This window comes from Lactuca sativa, chromosome 7 (genome assembly GCF_002870075.4).
Source record: "Lactuca sativa cultivar Salinas chromosome 7, Lsat_Salinas_v11, whole genome shotgun sequence".
NCBI classification, from domain to species: Eukaryota; Viridiplantae; Streptophyta; class Magnoliopsida; order Asterales; family Asteraceae; genus Lactuca; species Lactuca sativa.
In genome coordinates this window covers 51,402,750-51,425,389 of record NC_056629.2, presented here as the reverse complement: position 1 = coordinate 51,425,389, position 22,640 = coordinate 51,402,750, and the positions used below count along the sequence as shown (strand labels likewise).

Below are 22,640 nucleotides of genomic sequence, written 5' to 3'. Positions count from 1 at the left end.
ATTCACCCAATTACCCATCCCCATTATCTTCTTTATTTCTTAAGGATTTACCCTAAGAATAATCTATCATTTACTCATTCATTCCTAAGGATTTTCCTAAGGAATAGACATGCAATCCATCATTGCCAATGTTATCTATTAGGCACAATTTCCAATATTATCATGTAAGCACAACTGTCAGGATTATGATGTTCTCTATTAGTCGTAACTGCCAATACTATCCTATAGGTGCAGCTGCTACGATGTTTAGAGTACATCATAGTTTAAAAACATCTACAGGTTGTGGCGCACCTGCCAATGTTCACCTATAGGGCACTAAGTCCCTAGCTGCCAATGTTCATCCATAGGGCACTAAGTCCATAGCTGCCAATGTTCATCTATATTAGCTTTCATCCCTTGTTATTCATCTACCCATGTTTTACCCAACATATTCGTAGATATAAAATACATATACAATTTAAATCATTTAAAACATATATAAATCGTTCATCCAACATAGATATCAAGAACACATATAATATGCACACATAACACGTAATTTATATTAAATACTTCATATCTATGTGTAAGATGAAAATAACTATGCACTCACTTGTTAAAGTGATGACTCGAAATTCGGAAAACACTTCGCTTCTAACAATCGTTTCCTTCAACGAAACCTAGTATTATTACCACTATATTTTAGTCTAAGATGTATAGAGACTATTTACGAGCGACATTGTTTTATAAGTGTTAAACAATACTTTTCAACCACTATGTACAAACAGGGGCCAGTCATGAAACACCGGAGGGCAGGACCATTTTGGCATTATAGTACTTCTGAAATCCAACAACCCTATGCGGCCCTTCAAACCAGATTCCCCGTACCGCGAGTAGTTAAAAGATATTATCATAACACTTTATATATTATATTTTATAATATATATATATATATATATATATATATATATATATATGTGTGTGTGTGTGTGTGTGAGTGTGTGTGTGTGTGTGTATTTTTTATAAGTTCATAATAACGATAATAAATTTAAACCTAAGCTATACTTAAAGTATGGTAAGCATAAATCACTTACCGGAAGGTTTGCTAGAAACCAGACTATGCGGGGGCAGAACCTTTCGAGCCGAAAAACTCTTTTTCTCGGAGCCTTCTGGCACCCCGGAGGCTTTCCTTTAGCACTTAGAAGTTACTAGGGGTTGGGAGGGCTTAGAGAGAAGTTAGAGAGAGAAAGAAATGGCTTTGGTGTGGAAAACAATGGAGACCCTCGTATCCCTTTTATAGGCCTTAGTTGCGCATTACGCTGGGCGTACTCACTACGCCTTGCGTATGAAGTGACGCTATGCGTAAGAAGGGACGAGTGGCGAGCTTCAGGTGGGGCGACATTTTGATCCAGATCCATGAGTTGCGAGACTGCGGGGCGTACAGGTTATGTACGCGGGGCGTACACTGTACCCTCGCAACCACCATGTTAAATTTCTAAATTCTATAAGTTTCGCATACGAGCTCCGTTTTGACGTTCTTTATATCAACATGTAGGTGGAGACGTACTTTAGAACTTTCGTTTAGACTCCTTTGGCTATTTTTGAATTTATTTTTAAAGTTATATTTTTAACAGGCCGGGACAGGTAAAGTTCGTTAAAAATTCATAATTTTGTCATTCAACATCCGTTTTCGTCCGTCTTTTTATTGTTGAGCTCCTATTAACAAGATCTTTGGTTCTCATTTAGGTTGTGTCGGCTAAAAATCGGTCGATCTAATATTCGAATTCTGAGCTGCATACTGTTTTGCCAAATCTTAGAAAAATCATAACTTCCTCATACGAAGTCAGATTTGGACATTCTTTTTATGCACGCTCTCAGTTTAACGTATACTACTACTTTTGTTTAGAACCATAAGGCTAAAAAGTAATTTATCAAAAATTCACTTTTTACGTTACGCGGTTCCGTGCCGGTTTAGCCGTAAAACTTCGACGACCCATAACTTCTTCGTTGTAACTCAGATTCCAATGTTGGTTAATATTATTCATTCTAAATAATCTTCCATAAAATGTCATTTTGATGTTTATTGTCTCTAAATTGACTAGCCCGAATTTGCGAACGTTACATTACAACCACCTTAGAGATCCAACTACTATTAGGAACGCCTTAGAGTGATAGATAAAATACGTTAGAATTAGTTAACTTACAAAGATAGTAAATTAGGATTAATATAATATCTTAAAAGATAATAAGATAAGATTTTTAGATATCCTGAAATGATAGTAAGTTAGGGTTGATAAAATATTTTTAACAAAGCTTTTTCTAAAAAGAAGGATTTTTAAATTAATACAACTAAATAAAAGTTGAGAACTATAAAAACCTGTGCAATCATCAACATTATGTTGAATTTTTAAAAAATACATGTATTCTTAAGGAGATGAATGTGGAAGATAATCGTGTCGAGGAGGAGGTTTTTGAGGAAGCTTGTTGGAGTTTAGTTTCGTCTGTTTGTCATTTCTAGTTATGTTTTAAGATGTACGTTTGACCTTTTTAAATAATGTAATCTAAAATAAATTATAATAAATAAAAGTATCGTTTGTGATATACTTTTGTGCAATGTTCTTTATATATATATATATATATATATATATATATATATATATATATATGCCTCTATCCAATTTCCCCCATGTCGCACGCCCAACATTTAAGCCGCCGACCGGGGGTGTGACACATATCATTTTGAATCATAGTAATTTGGATCATAATATTTGTGAATTATATGATTTTGGATCATAATATATTGAATTATATATAGTTTTTGTTCAATGCAATATTTGCATCATTATATTTTTTGAATCATTTAATTTTGAATCATAAAAGATATAATAATTTATGATCATAAAATATTTGAATCAAAATATTTTTAGATCATAATAAGTTAGAGATCATAATATTTTTGAATCACCTATATTTGGATCAATTATGTTCAACATTTTTCTTTTACACTTTTAATCTTTTAAAATCAAATTTGGTATCTAAAACACCTTATTTTTAATTTTTTTTACAAAGTCATTAGAACAGTGGGTAAAAGTATTACTTAAATTTTTATCATTTTTAGAGAAATTTTTTTCGGGACAGATTTGGACCAACGAATGAAATTAATCAATGGATATGATTTGAGAGTGTATGATATTATAATGGGTAACATGTACCATATAATCACACAATTTTTAGCAAAATGGTATTTTGGACAATTAACTACATTTATAAAAGGTAATTTTTGGATTTTTAGGGATGATTAATTCTCCTAATTTAAAAAAATCTGAATTTTTTAATTAATTCAATTTCAATTTTTACCGATTTTATTCTATCAGAATATTTTTTGTTAGAATGATACTCTTTCAGGATTTTATTATAATAGAATATTATTGAATAAAAACAAAATTCTTAAATGAGATGTTCAAAAATAACAAACATTTTAATATATTCTTATACATCCGAACTTAAATACAAATTCATACATATTCTTACAAACTAAAAGTCTTATACATTTTAATATAGTTATAAAATATTTTAAAAGAACATCAACAAAAATGAATAACATTTTTAAAAAATAACAACATTATGCTAGAATACTCACGTTCTCCATGTTTTCTTCATTTTCCACTTCAATGGCAGCCCCTTCAAAACTTAAATCCAAAAAAAAAACATAATCAATTTTGAAATAGTATAACTTTTAGTATATTCTAACAGAATAAAACTATAATTCTAACATAATGTGTTAGACATTAAACACTTTTAATTTATTCTAACAGAATGTACTCGAGTCACTTGATCAAGTATTCCCCGAGTCACCTGGTCCAAATTATCGACTTAATCTAATTACAATGACTATGTTGTAGCTAACACAGAGGACAATACTTTGGAAAAATGTTAGCTTATTACAAGCTAGAATGTGGTAAATATGACAGTTCAAAGATCACAAATGTTTCTGAACAAAGAGTGCTAAAAATACAGCTGTAACATCGTATGTTCGAAGGACTATAACTCAACCAATATTAATCAAATTTAAATGACTTCTGAACCTAACTTGTATCTAACACAAAGGAGAATATGTAGAAACAAATTTCATATCATTACAAGCTAGTATGAGAGACATGTGATAGTTCAAATATTAAAAAAAAATTGGCTAAAATATTTGATTCAAGCATTTTAACAAACATTTGGCGGGAAAAATCAGATGCACAAATCTTTATACTCCATTTGATTAAACATACAACATATGTAATTAATAAATACATGAATGTGACTAAATTTACAATAAAAAAGATAATAGAGTGCATACCTGGAAGCCGATTCCAGAATCTCTCATAGATCGAAGAACACATCCATGGCTATCGCCAAAGTCATATGTAAAGAACAGGCCGGTCGATTTCACGAATTTGGGGATTTTGATGAAGACGATTTTAGATTCTCGTTGGATTTAATTGAAGAAGGGGTTTCAACAAAAGGGATCGATTCGCGAGGTTGGACTGTTTTTCCTCTTTTCAATCGCGATCTTCTCATCAAGGATGAAGTCAAATCAAAGGATAATGAGATTCATGCTTCTGATTCTATCACCAGTTCATTATGGAAGCTGTTCATTGATGAACTAGAAGAATCTTCTTCATGTTCATCATCAGAAGCCGACGAATTGGAAGCTCTACCTTCTGGAACTTTTTGTGTGTGGAGGCCTAAGACGGAAAGTGGATCATCACCTGTTATGCGTGTGGAGTACTTCTACCGGGTCTCTATTGAAGAAGAAGAGTAGATCTATTGGGTCTCTATCTGTGTGTGGGTACTGTATGAGATGAAGAGGGAGCGTAAAACCCTAATCTGGTGGGGGTGAGGTTTTAAAACTGATATCCTAATTTAAAAGGGGATATTATTTAATTTTATCAATTTACCATAATTAATTATAGTATAGATTACTATTATACCCTTAGATTTATTATTAATGATTTATTTTTTCCTAAATTTATATTGGTGCATTCATGCACACAATATATGATTGAAAAGTTTTAGACTTTAAAATGAATAAGTTGAAATATATGATCTTTATTGTAATAGATAAATAGATCGTTGCTTTGAAGTATGAATTTTTTTCGCCCGATCTCCATATATTACTACTTTTATTATATTTCTTTAAGCATGATTTTTTCTCTATTGTTTCTAGACATTAAAAAGTAGAAAGTTTTATTTACTTTCAAATTACAAAGCTCAATTATTTCTATTTCTACGTAAATAATAAACGTGAAAAGTGAAATAACTTTATTCTTCTTACACATTTAGATATTTCACATACTAATCATATATTAGTTGTAGTGAATATAAAATACAATATCTTTAACAATCAACATTTTTGACTTATTTCCTTTTAGATAATTTTTTTATTTTACAAGTTAACTTGTCACAATCGAAATCGATCCATTCACGTTTTATTTTAAAAAATTGCCAGTTTTATAATCTAAATGTTTAAGTATCCATCATTATTTATTTAAAATTGACATAACTTTTATATATATATATATATATATATATATATATATATATATATATATATATATATATATATATATATATATATATATATATATATATATATATATATATATATATATATATATATATATATGTCAATTTAGGGATTTACCCGGCCAACTTGGGTTCGGGTTCCTATCGGGTACATATTTTTTTGTCATCTTTACTTCCGTGTAGCTTTTTTCTAAAATTTAGACTACTATGAGCGGGCAACGGGCTTTTGCATTTTTCGGATGTAACAATAAAAAATGGCGTTATAGTGCCTTGTACACCGCCCCTCTCATGTTATTTGGTGTTATGTTAAGAAATGTTATCATGTCCACGAGAAATAACGTGAGAATTAACCAATCAAAAACCATTCTCTCTCTCTCTCTCTCTCTCTCTCTCTCTCTTAATATATTACTATAACATTTGCATACCATTTCCTATATAAATCAAATGGTGTTAAAGATGACATGGCATGTGAGTTGACAAATTTTGGGTATAATAACATGTCTTATCATGTTGTCCATACCAAATAGGCTTATGTTTAGACGAATTTGTTTGATGTTAAAAAATAATTAAGTTATAACAAGTATATATAATAATGGATTTAAATTTGTTCTAGCATAATCAAAACCAGAATTGGAAAATTGAAAAAGGTGGGTGTTGGAAAACATATCAAATTTAAAAGCTCGACAAAACATATACAATGTTTTAGCATATGTGAAACCAAATTTAGATCTGGATTAATTGCTACAAACGTTTTCTATATTTCTTTTTAGTTATTTTGATTGGTTAAAGATAATATACAATAATCTTCTTTTTAGAGATTACCTTTTCTATGGCAGCAATAGAAAACTATGTTAATCTTCTTTAAAGCATTTATCAAAAAAAAAAATTACAAATATATATATATATATATATATATATATATATATATATATATATATATATATATATATATATATATATATATATATATATATATATATTCAAACGTTTATCCTTATCTATTTGAAATATTTTATAAACTAATTATCACAAATTGTAATTTTCCTGCCGTGCGCGGAGCTTGAACTTTTGATTCTGGGTGTGAAAGTATAATATGTATAAAAATTAAAAAACGAGGGACCCAAATTTTATATTTTTAAACCAAATATATATTAAATTTAATAGGTATAGACTACTTATAAATATAAAAAAAAAAAGAGGGTAAAGAAGCTCATTCTCTAAGCATATATCATATGTGCCATATTTGATATCTGTGATATTTTTATCAATAATATAGTTATAAAAATAAAAAATGTTAAAAACAATATAATAACATCTATGTATTTTTAATATTTGGCATTTGATTTTCATTTTGTATATTTAATAACGTTGATTATTAGAAAAAAAATGTTATGAAGAATATAAGATTATATGTATCATGTAATATTGATAAATATTTTGTTAGAAGAATTTTCAATGATAAAAAAATAGTAACAAAATAATGATATTGAATGGTTAAAGATAATAAAAAATAAAAACTAATTTGCCTTGTTATTACAAACCAAAGTTCTAAAAAGTTAGTCATAATATACCATGATTCCAAAACTTGTACTTGTCACCAAACTTTAACAAAATATTGTCTTAAGTCATATATGTGTATAAAAATGAATAATGTATATATATATATATATATATATATATATATATATATATATATATATATATATATATATATATATATATATACACACACACACACAAAATTGTCGATTTTAGTCACGCCTTATAAAGAACGTGGCTGGCCACGACTCAAAAAAGATAGAGACTTGACATTATCGGCAAATCATGCGTTATTTAGAATATTTTTTCAATCCCAAACTTTTATATTTCAATATTTACCTCTATGGTTTCTTTTGTTATTTGCAGTTCTTTAACTTTGTTTGTTTTTTTTTCCATATAACCTATATTTTTTTCTTTTGCTATTTTCAGCTTTCTAACAACTGTCAAATGTAACGATGCATACCTATTTATAAATACAATCATTAAAATTTAAATTACAAAACGAATTATCTTTCCCGCTTGTTAAAATACTTTGTAAAATAACATTTTTATATCCCTAAAGGGACATTTTTCACCATATACTTTTTAAAATACTTTCTAAAATGATATTTCCATCCCTTTTCTTTTTAAAAAGTCACTTTCACCACATCCACTTTGAATTTTATAAAATGTCACTTTCATCCCATCTATTTTCTAAACTTTCGTATTTATCCCCCCGTAATATATATTTAATTTGGTTTTCCTTAGTAAGTTACATTCGTAAACTTAAAAAAAAAACTAATGTTTTAATGTATGTGTCGATATAAATTCAAAATGGTTAATGTTTTGATGCTAATTTACAACTTTCGTTCGTTAATTAAAAAAAATTGTTTTTTTTTAATGCACAGGTTGTCAAGATTGAATTTCAATATAAACCAATAAGACCATCCGGTCAATAATACGAATGAGTCCCTATGGTCAATAACACAAACAAGACCCTCCGGTCACATATAAATTACCACACATGTAAGTATAGTGAGAATAATCACCTTGGTCGATGGATAACAAATCCTACCATCGTGTCCGCTGCACAACGACTCCACACACCGAGCCAAAAAAGATCATTCTCAGATAACATTCAGGGTTATACCCAAAGCACAAGGCCCAATATGAACATGCCCTCTAAGGACCAAACCCATACTAGACCTAATAAGGCCCAACTTAATAACTCCTTAGACCCAATAGGGCAACCCAACAAGGCCCAAAACGGCAAATCCCAACCTCAAAACAAGTCCAAGCCCACAACTCCAATGATCAGACGAACGCATGGCGTTCATGGGCAGAACGCACGACGTTCGCCGCTGGATCACTTGACGGGGACTCAGGATGGAACACACTGCCTTCCCAGTAATTACGTGTGGCATTCCCGATGAAATTCCAATTCTTGTTCTAATGACTTATTCCGTCAGAATAATCCCATAATAATGAATTAATCCATAAAGTCGAAGGCTTTAAGCCTTAGCATGACTCAAAGGGGCCCAAACATGATTTCAAGCACTCTAACTCCATAAATAGGCCAATAACTCACATTAAGTACTTAACTCGTTAAGTATTTTCACCCAACACTTAGATCTCGTCCAAGAAGGCATTTTACAACATAAAGTTCCCAAATTTATGCCTTGTCATGGCTAAATGTGCTCAAACCCAAACCCTAACTTTTAACTCAAAAACCCAAACTGAAGGAATGGACTAATATCACATTTTTATGACTTAGAACACTCAAAAACCTCAGAAAGGACAACTCAAATGGTCTAGAGTAGCCCATACTCATAAAGACCAAAGCTTTGGGACAAAAAGTACATAAAACCCAAAACTAGCTAGATCAAACACATGATTCACCAAGATAGAGACTTTATACCTCTAGTAGCTTGCAAAGTTGATGAAAGATCTGGATCTAGAAGCTTTACTCCAACAATAGTTTGATCACCAAGATCCGTCTTCTTCAAGGGCCAAACATAACAAGTCATAACCCAACTAGATCCACATGAGAAAGCTACCAAGATTCAAACTTTATACTGTCTGGAGCTAGATCAATATGAATAGGGCTTGGATCTACAAGATATAAGCCAATCAATGCTTCCTCAAGAAGCTCCTTCTTCCACAATAAACACAAAAAACCCACTAAATCACTAAAAAGCTCAAGAATCACTCAAATGGAGGCTAAGGGTCGATTTCTAGGGTTTACAGGGACGGAGGCTGAATATATTAGGGTTAGATTATGAGATAAGGAGCTTAAATAGGGTCCACGACCCTAAAATAGGGTTTGAATCTAATTGGAGTACGCATAACGTACATATGGTACGCCCAACGTACTCCTAAGAGCACCCGTGACCATCCTGGTTAGTACGCCCAGCGTATGCCAAGGTACGCGCATACCGCTCACTTCACTAGTATACCCCACGTACCCTTTGTGTACGCCCTGCGTACTCGGCTGAACCCTGAAACCACCAAACTTCCGAATGTCATAACTTCTTCGTTATAAGTCCGTTTCCGATGATCCTTATATCCACGAAAAGGTAAAGAGAATCCCTACACTTCTATCAACTTTATTTTTCCTAAAACCCACTCGAGCTCAGATCCAAAATTCATGAAAGGCCCGAACTAACGCCTTTACCGATACCATTGGGCTCTAGAGCACAAACCGAACTCTTTAATCACACAACCTACCTTACCCACATCCAAAAAGGTCTAAACCTTTCTTCTTAAAGCCTAAAAACCTTCTCATACCCAAATTACGGCTCACGAGCCTTAAATCACAGAACGATCCGAAACAGAATGTTACATAACAACCATGTGTGTCGGTATAAATTTGAGTTGGTCTACAATTCGATATATATATATATATATATATATATATATATATATATATATATATATATATATTACATTTCCATGTTTATTTTTTTGTATGTTTCCTACTTATGATTCGGGTCACATATAATACAATTGTGATTATTTGAATTTTTGTTCGTTAACTTAAAAAATAATAATATTGATTACTTAATTTTATGTAGGTATTGGTATAAATTCGAGCTTCTTTGTATTTCGATGAAAATTTTGTTTACATTTTTATGTTTATTTTTATATATGTTTCCTACGTATGAGTTCGATCACATATAAATATACTTAACTTTTATCAATAAAATTCTCAAAATTCACCTTACCAAACAAATTGTCGTCAATGCATCGCGATATGCAAAAACCTAGTTTTAAGTAAAAACCAAAATTACACCTTTATTGTTACTAAAATGAAAACCTATACAAAATCACAATGCACATAGACATTGATTTTACAAATTAATTGAATTTTGATTTAAAAATAATGAGGTTGCATGGATGGATGGAAGGATAAGGTTATCCACCAAAACCAAGTGGAAAAGCAGCCACATCGGACTCCAAGATATGGAGATCACAAATACCCTTCATCTCCATTTCTCACCTCTCAACCTTCCTTTAACTCACCCATCATTCTTTTTTCATCGATCGACACACAGAAGCAAAAAAAGAAGAAGCATCAATGGCCTCCACATCTGCAGTTTCCATGGCTATGCCATTGACCCACAAGACTGCGCTCCCACCATCGAACTCCTTCTTTAACCCATTGACACTCAAGGTTTCTTCGTCTAAGATAGTGGCTGCACCATCCAAACGATTGGTGGTTCAGAGCTCTTTGAAGGAGAAGGCAGTGACGGCTTTGACCGCCGCAGCTCTAACGGCGTCGATGGTGGTTCCTGATGTAGCAGAGGCGGCGTCTAGTGTTACTCCGTCGCTGAATAACTTCTTGCTCAGCATTGGGGCTGGTGGTGCCGTGCTTGTTGCCATTTTGGGAGCTGTGATTGGTGTTTCCAATTTTGATCCTGTGAAGCGTGGCTGAGCTAATGTTTATGTTATCCTTTTGAAAATTTTATTTTTGTGATTGGTGTATTTCTCTTCTGGTGATTTCTCTGTGTATTATGTGTATCTTCTTTATAAAACAAACTTATTAATCTTAATCTTTTTCTTGGCCAGTCTATGCATAAAAAGTAGTAATCTTTATCAATTTTGGTTTATAGGAAACTACTCATTTACTTGATTAGATTAGGGAGTAATTATTGAAAAGGTTTCTAAAAGAACATTCTTTCCGTTTTATATTACTGAACACTAATGTTCTCGCTAGACTTTTCGAAATCACAGCAATAACAGTTTTTGGTTGTCAATGGCGAGAAATTTTGTGATTAATATGAGCTGTGTCCCCATAAACATCTGGCTTTTACCCAAATGTGTTATACGACATAGGTTCAACCCCTCCCGAAATAGAGCTTAACGGGTTCATATTCTTGCGTAAGTTAACAATTATAAGATGGACATGGACGTCTTTGTTATAAAAGTTTTCTTAACCCATGGAGTCATGTCTCACGCATATATATGGCTTCATGATAAGGCTAGTAAGAGATAGCCGATCCCCGCAGAATTTAGAGAAGGAAACACAAGAATTGGAGCAATTTTCTGGATATTTTTCATAATCAACTAACAAAGTTTACATATGCATTCTTAGGAAAAACACCTAGCTCAAATGTAGGAAAACATACATGCATTAAGGGAAATGAGGTCATATTTAGATGCAGGTAACTATCACCAAGGTGACCAAGTCTTCCAAGCAACTTCCACCGACCACTTGAATCTGATGGCCTTTAAGATCTCCCTCTCCCTCCTCGTCTCAGTGATGAGCCTAGAATGAAAACCTATGTGGCTCACAGTATAAATGAAACCAATATATAAAAATAAAATAGTCAAAAAAAATTACTAATAGCAGGTTAGGTGATATAAACATAAAAAAAATTAAGTTTTTACGATTGTAAACGATGAGTCCTAATATCATGAAATATTTCGCAATCATCTCATTAGTTTATTACTAATACTATTTGAGACTATTTTCAATACATGACATTAAACTATTAATCGAAAAATTAATCATTGGTTTTTTCAATATGTGACACAAATATCATTTAAAAGTTGCATCGGGCAATTTCTTAATGGGTAATTAAGTATTTATGTTATTAAGAAATAAAAGTTAGGCTTAAAATTCTTGATTTATATTAATTTCTACTTCAAACCAAATAGATCATTAGTAAAATAATCTCTCTCTCTCTCTCTCTCTCTCTATATATATATATATATATATATATATATATATATATATATATATATATTTCTATTTCTATGTCAAACAAATTAAGATAGGGCACTAAAATTTTAGATGGGTCACAATATATATATATATATATATATATATATATATATATATATATATATATATATATATATATATTACAAAAAATAGGCGGTTCAAGTGACCCACCTTGATATTGTGTATACTCGTCAATGACTATTCTCTAATGATGCAATCATATGTTAGGCTGATCATGTGTATCAGTTGCACCCACCTTCAGAATGAGCTCGTCCTTGAGCTCCTTTGCATATGTGTCTTGTGAACGACAACCAAGGAAACGAGCTATGAAATCATCAAATGCCTTCCATAGAATACTCATAACCCCCTATTTTACTACACAAAATGTTTTAGGGAAGTCCAACTCCGCTCTTTATGGAATTTCACTACTAGCCTCCGACCAGAGTTCAACCATCACCGGAACATATGTAACTCAATTTTTTATGCAGGTTAGGAACTTTACATTGTAAAATGCAATTATCAATTTCATATCGCCTTTCCAATATTTAAAGTGTGAATACTGACTATTATTTTTCATGTTATCATAGGGTTTCTTGGAATTAAAGATGACGAAATGGCTCAGGAACTTGATAACAAGATGCATAGCCATCATGCGAAGTTTAATGGTTTCAATCATTAGTAGGTCTTCTGGAGCTGGAAGACTAATCATCATTGTAGGATTAAGGTATCTAAGGTCTTAACTAAATTGATATAATCTTAGTGAATAAAAGTAAAGTCCTTTTTGGGTTGCTTTCATAACCAGAAAAATTATATGATTAATATATTGATTAGAAATAGTTAATAATTGATTTTAAATTATTGGAAATATTTGGAATTAAGGGGCTGAGCAGCAGGTTACATTTGAGACACTAAGGAAGAAGTTATGTGAGGCACCAGTGTTGACCCTCCTTGAGGGTGTTGAGGACTTTATGGTATTTTATGATGCATCCATCACCGGTCTGGGAGCGGTGCTTATGCAGCGTGGGAGGGTTATTGCTTGTGCTTCTCGGCAGCTAAAGTCACATGAGGTCCATTATCTGACTTATGTTCTGGAGTTGGGAGTAGTGGTGTTTGCTCTCAAGATTTGGCAGCATTATTTGTATGGGTTCCAGTGTACTATTTACACGAATCACAAGAGTTTAAGATATCTCATGGATCATTTGAATTTGAACATGAGGCAGCGTAGGAGGCTTGACGTGGTCAAGGATTATGAATGCGAGATTATGTATCAACCCAAGAAAGCGAACGTGTTTGCTGACGCGTTAAGTTGTAAGACTGCTAGTTCCTCTATTGAGAGTCTGTGTATGAGGATATCGATTGATTCTCCGCTTCTTGATCTGATTAGGGAGGCTCACGCCGAGGGAGTCAAGAAGGAGAATCGCAAGCAGGAGAGACTCAGGGGTGAGGTTGATAGACTCGCCACTGACAGTCATGGATTATTGACCCGATATGGACGGGTCCGGGTGCCAGATTTTGGTGGGTTCAGGAAGACTATGCTGGAGGAGGAGCACAAGTCTAGGTTTTCGTTTTACCCCATGGCCACAAAGATATATCGGGATTTGAGGCTTAATTATTGGTGGCCATGCATGAAGAGAGAGAGATAGCCTGGTATGTTAAGAGTTGCTTCACCTGTCGGATGGTCAAGGTCGAGCACTAGAGGCCGCATGGAAAGCTGCAGCCATTGGAGTTTCTATGTGGAAATGGGAACATATCACTATGGATTTCATTATCAAGTTGCCTCGGACGGCTAAGGGTTTTGACGCGGTATGGGTTATTGTGGACCATCTGACCAAGAGTGCCTACTTTCGAGCCATTTGAGAGAGTTCTTCGGCCGAAAAATTGGCCGATTTTTATATGTGTGAGATTGTTGCTCGACACAATATTCCAGTCCATTGTATCGGATCAAGATGTTCGCTTCACATCTCGTTTTTTGTAGAAGTTCCATGAGGAACTAGGTACGATGTTGCATCTTAGCACTGTTTATCATCCTCATATTGACGGTCAGAGTGAGTGGACCATTCATACACTTGAGGACATATTGAGAGCCTGTGTCATAGACTTCGGTGGGAGCTGGGACTCCTACATTCCCTTAGCTAAGTTTTCTTATAAACACAACTATCACTCCAATATCGGTGCTCGACCTTTCGAGATTCTTTATGGGAGGAAGTATCATACCCCTGTATGTTGGGGAGATACTAGTCATAGGGGTATTAGGAAGTACTGAGATAGTCCTTAAGACGTCAGAGATCATCCAAAAAATTAGGCAAAGATTGCAGACAACTCATAGTCGACAGAAGACTTATGCCGACAAGCGTCGATCTGAGTTGGAGTTTCAGGTCGGTGGCATGGTTTTGCTTAAGGTATCACCCTGGAAGGGTGTAATTGTAACATCCCAAAAATTAAGAGGTCAAAATTTCATTTTTAATTCAACTAAAACACCAATTATCTTTCCACAAAAACATTCAAAGTATTTCATAATAAAACAGTTATAAGAGTACAATCCCAAAATCATCTTATTGAGGAAATATGGGTGGATACGTTGCAATCAAGTTGGGCCCTTCCATCTCGTACTGGAAATGCCTAAAACAATAACTGGAAATTGTAAACATAAATCTTAGTGAGCTTCCCCAAAGTACCAGATACATATACGAATAAAACAACATGTGGCTATGTCGGGTCCGTATCAACACCGAGGTCTATATCAACCCCGAGTCCATAATGACTCTATATAACAGCTTGTAGTTGTGTTTGGTCCGTGTTAACCCCCGTGTTTACCATGCCTCACAGCTACTCAAGAACTAGGTGAATACTCTGGGCCACCCTACAGTCTTACAACACTCCAATCCTATCTGCCAATCCAATGAATGCTACAGCCACCCCACATTCTTACAACACTCATATACTATTTTCCAATCTAGTGAATGCTACGAACACCCCGCCATGCATCACTACTGACGTGTAATGAAATGTGTATATCCTTCCTCGTACAATCCCTTAGACCAACGATTCTCCCCCATTTGGACTCAATTGTGCTCTCCTAAACCATAACAACTTATGAATTCCCAATCCATCTCACAACTTACAATTTAAAATGTCAACAACCTGAGCTCACCAGAACAAACATCTTATTGCTAATCAATCTTAGTTATCATACATATCCCATACTAGATGTACACTTCTCGAATCTCAACAAGCATGATAGCCCCAAGTACTTCCCCTAATACATCTCCAAATCCTTAAGCCACTTCACCTCGTGACAAAGAACTATAACCCTTGACCGGAATGAACGAAACACCAACCCAACTACCCATTAGTCGAAGGATCTTTACATTCTGGCCATCTTCAACCCATGCGACTTTTAAATTTCATTCACACTCTCAATGATTGGACAAGTCTACGTTACCGTCATTGTTATCCATTTGCTACCGCTCCTTCCCTAGCAATAGTAGCGATCACATCCAAGAGTCCTCTCATGAACATGTAACACCCGGTGGTTCTAAGGTATTATTTATTTATTTACTTATTTATTTAATTGTCTAAACCAAATAAGTTGCGTTGGGCTTAGTGGATTGCACCTTTTATGTGTGGGCTTAGTCGAGTTCGTACGTTGGGCGTAAGCTTGGTGTACATTGGGTGTAAATGGATCAAATAGAAAGCGAAGGTATGCACATATCTGCTGCGTACAAGGATGTACGCACAACGTACGTTATCAGACTCAAAACCCTGATTTCTAGGGTTCAAGCCATATATAATGTCATTAAGTCCGAAGTCTTAGCATCCTTATTAGAAGAAAAAGTTGGTAAAGAAGAGCTATTGGAGGTTAAGCTTAAAGATCCAGAACATCATCATCTTTTGGCACTCATTAGAGGTATAAAGCTTTGAACTTTCTTCATTTTAGCTTAGATCTAGTTCTAGCTTGATTTTGGTTAACTTTTGGTCCTATGAGTGAGTTTTGGTGGCTTGATGCAATACCAGAAGTTATGTGTTGCCCTCTTGACATTTTTGAGACTTATAAGCCTTAAAGTTAGCACCTTTGGGGTTGAAACTCACCCATGCATGCGTTTGAGTTCATTTAATGGAAGTGAAGTGTTATATTTCGGGTTTGGATTCATTTCGGGCATGCAAAGCAACCAAGTTAGTGACTTTATGGTTTAAGATGTTGCATATGACCCAGATCTGTGATTGGGACCCTTGGACTTAAGCAATTAAGAGCTAAATGGAGAACTAGCTTAATAGGAGAGTACGTTGGGCATAGAAGCTCGTACGCACAACGTACATGCCATGCAGCATGTACGCTTAGCGTACAACTAAGTACGCCTCGTGTACTCAGTGATTAGGCTTTGAGTATTTTGGGCCTCAGATGGGCTACTTCTTAGGACTTTGCTGTTTTAGGCCTTAATGAGCCATCTAAAAAAGAGCCTTTGGACCAAGGAAATTTATTGGGCCTAGGGGTAAGGCCCATATTGGGGGTTTGGGCCCAATTTGGAAAATTGGGCCATAAATGGGCCTTAGAGGAACAAGTGGTTTTGGGCCTTGGTTTTGGATCATATTTGGTCAGGGGTAAAATGGTCATTTTACCTCAAGTATGGATTATTGAATACATAATGGAACCCAAGTGTTCACTAGGTGTTTTTTGGTACTGTTAGCTCAAAGAGTCGTTAGGACAGCAGCGAGGGATTTATTTCAGTGAGATTCAACATTCGATGTGAGTTTCCTCACTGGGTTTAGCGAGTCTAAGGCACCAAAGCCGACCCTTGATTGGTTATGTTAGTATACTTGTTGTCTATGTGATACTTGTATTTGCTTGTATATGCATGTTTATTGGGTGGGGCCCGTTGTGTGAGTGTGGGCAGGGCCCGTATCTCATTGGGAGGGGGGGGCGTTATGTGAGTGTAGGTGGGGCCCGTATCTCATTAGGCGGTGCACATTATATGATATGTATGGTATGCGGTATCTTGAGGAACTCACTAAGCTTTGTGCTTACGGTTTTTAGTTTATGTTTCAGGTACTTCCGGTTCCAAGGGGAAGAGCTCGGCTTGCAGCATCGCACACACCATATAGATTCAGTTTATGGGACATACTCTGATTTTTATGATGTTTGGCATACTTATTTTATTGGGTTGTATGAACAATGTTTTGGAATACTATTTTTACTTAAATCAAAAATGAAATTTGGTCATGTTTTAAGGATGTTTCAAAACAGATGCCATTCCTACTAAGCAATGCTAACATTTCTGAACTCTGATTTCATTGTTGAACTAATATAGCTAACCCGTCTACTGATATTCCAAATGATACCCCTTAATTGTCTTCACTATTAACCCAAAGAAACAACCTAACAGACTAAATCTAGCTCAACAAGATGCGTCCCACTCATAACTCTCGGTATGAAAAATGGCATATAACAATCCTTGATAATATAGCTCAAGCAATAACAAAGAGCTAAACTCAAGACACTGCTTACACATACCAACACTTAGAGAAATCCCCATGTGAACCTGCAACTGACCATTATATGTAGGTATGAACTTGGGAACTACTGATCTCCTGCCCACAATCAACTCATTCCTTATTGCATCGAAACCATGAGGAACCCCTACATACTATAACGCCCCAACTCTCAGGTATTAATTTTCAGCTTTACTCTTTCATATTGAAAAGTCTACTCGAAGAGTTGGAGGCCCTGACTCGTCGAGTAGGAACGCGTTTGGACCGCAAACTTAAGTGACCAACTCACTGAGTCAGAGGACATGAGTCGAAGAGTTGGAGCTGGAGGATGAAACCCTAATTTCCGGGGTTTTACACCCTATTTAAAGGGTCAATAGCCTCCCTTAGCCTCCCATACAGCCCCTTGTGAGTCCAGAAACCCTAAATCGTCGTTTTCTCTCCATACTTGTGTGTTTTAAGCATTGGAAGGTGGATCTTGGTGAGAGGAACTTGAAGATCAAGAAGTTTGAGGCAAGGAAAGTGTGTAGATCTGAAGTCTACCCCATTTTAGCATCATTTGAAGGTATCAAGTCATTACCTTGATCTTCTTCTATCTAGACCCTTCTATATTTGAGTTTTGGGGCCATTTTGGCATATTGGTGCTTCATTTCAAGTGATGAACCAAGATCTGAAGTTGCAACTTCAGATCTAGGCACATCTTGGCCCTTACAATCATAAAGTCTCAGTCTTTAGCATGCTAGTGTAATTCCCTTGCCTAGAATCTCTTCTTTAGCTTAATTTAAGTCATTAGCACCTTGCATGAATGTAAATTTTGTAACTTTATGTAAAAAGTATGCCTTAGGAGCTTAGATCTATGTTATGGAGCTTTGGAATGGCTTAAAAAGCATCTGAATGGAGAAAAGACTGAAGGGACTTGACGATTTGCATGGTCAACTCAGCGAGTCCGATGAAGATTGTCGTGCAAGGGTTTCTGCATGGACTCGACGAGTCAGTAGGAAGACTTGGTGAGTCAGCTAGGGTTTTCCCTACTTTTGTACATGCATGAACTCGACGAGTTGCAGGGAAACTCGACGAATCGATGGGGGATTTCACAACTTCTCGAGTTCAGGAAGGACTCGACGAGTCGGTGAACTGCACTCGACGAGTCTGGTCAACATGGACTGTTGACCTTGACCATTGACTTGGACCTTGACCAAGGGTTGACTAGTTGACTTCTGGGGTATTTTTGTAAATTGGAAATTTATGAATATGGTTCCATGGTAAATATAGGTGGTGAGTTTTCCTCACTATACTCAAGGGTCTAAGGTACCAAGGCCGACCCTTTTGGATTGTCATCCTGATATGTTATATGTTGAGTATTGTATGATTTGTTAGATCAATATCCTGGTAGATAGGATTGTATATGATGTTATGATCTATTAGATCAATATCCTAGTAGATAGGATGTTATATGCGTGTATGATCTCTTAGATCGGTTGTTGGTCTATAGACTGTTATGTGGTTATCTGTTATATGTGCACTATTTGATTAGTGGTTGAGGCTTCTCTACTTTGTGCTAAATCCAATAGACATAGGCATTCCAACCTGATGGTTGTGGGCCATGAGTAATCCATCCCGAGGATGATTGGATTTGTAGTATGTGGGTATTCCAACCTGTTGGTTGTGGGCCTGGGGTATTCCCCCGAGGATAATTGGACCCATAGTATGTTAGCATTCCAACCAGATGGTTGAGGGCCTGGGGTATTTGTTGGATTAATGTCTAAGTCCATAACTATAATTGGTAAGACTTGACCCGACCCGGCATGGTCCATTTGGGTTGCATGGCATCATGCACTTGGATAGACTAAATGAGAGAAATAAGACACTCATAGTTATTAATATATTATATGTTCTAGTATATTAATAATAAGAATAATGAGATTATTTAATTAGTATTGATCAAGAATTAATCTAGGATTAATTAAGTGATCAAAAGAAGACTAATTAAATATATGGGTTGATTGTGTAAATCATCCATACTTGTATAGTGGGCTAAGCTCCATGGATAATCAAGTTGGGCTAAAACCCATAGGATGGTCCATGGATGCTCCATGGTGTATTTGTACCCATGGAGGCCATGTCAATTAGGGTTTACATGGTGTAACCCTAACTATATAAGCATCTTATTCTTGACCAAAATCGGCAACTAGTGTGTGAAGAAAGGGCTAGCCGATTTTGATGAGTGTAGTTTTCTCTCAAGTCATTCCATGTGTATTTGGTGTTGTGTGAACCATTTGAGGTATCACACTTGGGGCACTAGGCACTCAAGCTTCATGAAGACTTTCTACATCAAAGAGGTATGTATTCTATCTTGCTATAGTCATTGTTTTGTATGCTAGATTAGGATAATACCTTGGATGTTCTTATTTGCATGTATAATAGAGAAAACATAGATCCAAGGTATTTAGGGTTGCATGTACACTTAGGAGTGTTAGAATGCTCAAAACCCAACAGTGGTATCAAAGCCTAGGCTTGTTTTCTTGTTATACCTGCAATAGAAGCTGAAAAAACGAATTTGGTGCTGTCTGATCATCAGACTCGGCGAGTCCATGCCTAAAATGTGATCAATTCGATCCAACTCGCCGAGTTGGTTCATGCACTCGACGAGTTGGACCCCCAGACAACATATTTTCGAGTTTTTTGGCTAGAAATGGACTAGGAACATTACCCTAAGTTGTTTTTGAACTTATAAACTTGTTTTTGATGTGGTAATGTTCATGCTAATCCATTTTCAAAGATAATTGTCAATAGATTCATGTTTTGTATTAGTTTAAGGTTTAGACTAATTACATGAAAAAGTTTGATTTGAATTATCTTGTACTTATGAGTTGCTTAGATTAATAGAAAAGTTAATTGAAATAGTTGTTTTCAATCCATTTTAATCTAAGAGTTGAGTATAAAATGTGTTTGTGTAACTTGTCCTCAATTTACATGAAGAGTCACATTAAAGACTCATAAAATTCATAAAAGTTGGCAATGGTTACAAAATGAAGAGTCTTGTGTCATTGAATAATTTTTTATGACTCCATAACTTGTCCTCAAGTTATGGAAGTTCAAGAGTCACTTCATTAAAGAAAAATATGTAACCATAATTAAATCCATAAGTTATAAAATAAAGAAAAAGTTAGTTCTTTTATTAGTTTAAAGTCTTCCATAACTTGTCCTCAAGTTATGGAACTTGAAGAGTTTTTGGATTAAAACTACTTTAAACACATAAGTTATGGAATTAATTAGTTTTGAATAGTTTCAAAACTTGTCCTCAAGTTTTGGAATTTGAAAAGTTTTCCTTATGAATACTTTAATTCCAAGTTAGCCCTTAGAATTTTAAAAGTTAAAATTCAACCCTTATACTTTATAATATTATAAGTTAATAATATATATATATATATATATATATATATATATATATGTATAAGAGTAAAGTCAGTCTTACCGCTAGTACGCCTCATTCACGAAGCCGTTCTATAAGGTGGGTATAAGGTTGTTGCCTATAAAATGGCAACTTAATGGGTGTCCACTCTCACCCACCGCTTGCTTGACTGGTGGAGGGTCGTTAGCCGAACGGGTTTGACAGGACTAGAATTCTCCCTTCATTAAAAGTATTAATGATAAATACTAAGTAACTAAACTCTTAATAATACCCAATCTTAGTTACTTAGGAAAAATGTGAATAAGGTACTAACCCATGAAATTACACTTTACACTTTGTCCAAGTCGTTAGTGGAGCGTGTGTGGTTAACCGGCACACTAACTTGGACTTAACAAGGTAGGTAAAGGGTGACTTAATATTTATCATAGTATCGATGGAGCGTGTGTGGTTAACCGGCACATCGATTGAGGGGTAATTTATTAAGGGTACCAATTGATTTGCATGGTTACTTCACACCTTGTTTTGTGATCCTCGGCATCCCAGTCACAAAACCTGAAGGGCACACTCGAGATTGAAACATGCCTTTGAAAAGTTCAATGAATCTCAAAGATCTAGGAGTTTCAAAACAAATTAAAACCTAATAATACATTTCGTTTATCTTGGTGGAAATTGGTGAATCGTCATTCACCTACCTTCAAATATTTTATAGCTTGGATTACGGCATACCTCTTCTAAGTTATAAAAATAGTTTGTTGGGTCCTAGCCTTAATATTTCATAATTGGGTGTCATATTAAGGACTTAAAATCAACTATCTCGAATATCTCCCAAAAGATGTCTGGTTTAGACACCTATGATCTTCCCAAATCTCTTGAAACAAGGTTTCCTAATGAAGATGATGTCCCATGGATATCATACTTCTTTCTCCTCCTCCAATTATTCTCCCCAACCCACATGTTCTTAAAAAAGTTTAAGGTCACTCAAGCCCAATTGGCAAGGCAAGGTCTAGGTGTGGTCACATCTTGGAGATGTAGTCACATATTGACAAGTCGGGAGAGTTGGGTGTCAAAGTCTTGAGAAAGTTGGTGGTTCAACTACTTTCTAAGTCACATAGTGAGTTCTTTTGGAACACCTATGAAACAGACTATGACAAGACCCTTAATGATCTTATCTATTTGCTAAGATCAACTTCCTAAAACTTTATGGACATTGACAATGATGACATTGGATATCTAGTAAAGCTCTCTCTTCCCGATGGAAAGGGATCGGCCATAGTCAACTCGGTTGACCAAATGGTAAAGAGAAAAGCTAAGTCTGTGATAGTCTCGTGTACCATTATCAAAGGGTCCATATGTTTGTATTGCCAAAGAAAGGGGCATTGGTTGCGAAGCTGCCAAAATTTACCTAAGGATGTTATAGTCAATAAGTTTGACTCTACTTCAGGTAAA

At 34.8% G+C, this 22,640-nt stretch overlaps 2 protein-coding genes across 2 annotated transcripts; both read left to right on the top strand.

Moving 5' to 3' along the window:
* Window positions 1-4,369: 4,369 nt before the first annotated feature.
* On the top strand, window positions 4,370-4,789 carry LOC111905926 (uncharacterized). The gene has a single exon (XM_023901660.1). The coding sequence runs from the start codon at window positions 4,370-4,372 to the stop codon at window positions 4,787-4,789; it is 420 nt and encodes a 139-aa protein (XP_023757428.1).
* Window positions 4,790-10,534: 5,745 nt separating this feature from the next.
* On the top strand, window positions 10,535-11,123 carry LOC111905322 (uncharacterized). The gene has a single exon (XM_023901014.2). The coding sequence runs from the start codon at window positions 10,649-10,651 to the stop codon at window positions 11,003-11,005; it is 357 nt and encodes a 118-aa protein (XP_023756782.1). The 5' UTR covers window positions 10,535-10,648; the 3' UTR covers window positions 11,006-11,123.
* Window positions 11,124-22,640: the final 11,517 nt, after the last annotated feature.

Bases quoted from the DNA above. Each gene is read 5' to 3' on its own strand.
- LOC111905926 (XM_023901660.1), top strand. From the start codon at position 4,370: ATGGCTATCGCCAAAGTCATATGTAAAGAACAGGCCGGTCGATTTCAC.
- LOC111905322 (XM_023901014.2), top strand. From the start codon at position 10,649: ATGGCCTCCACATCTGCAGTTTCCATGGCTATGCCATTGACCCACAAG.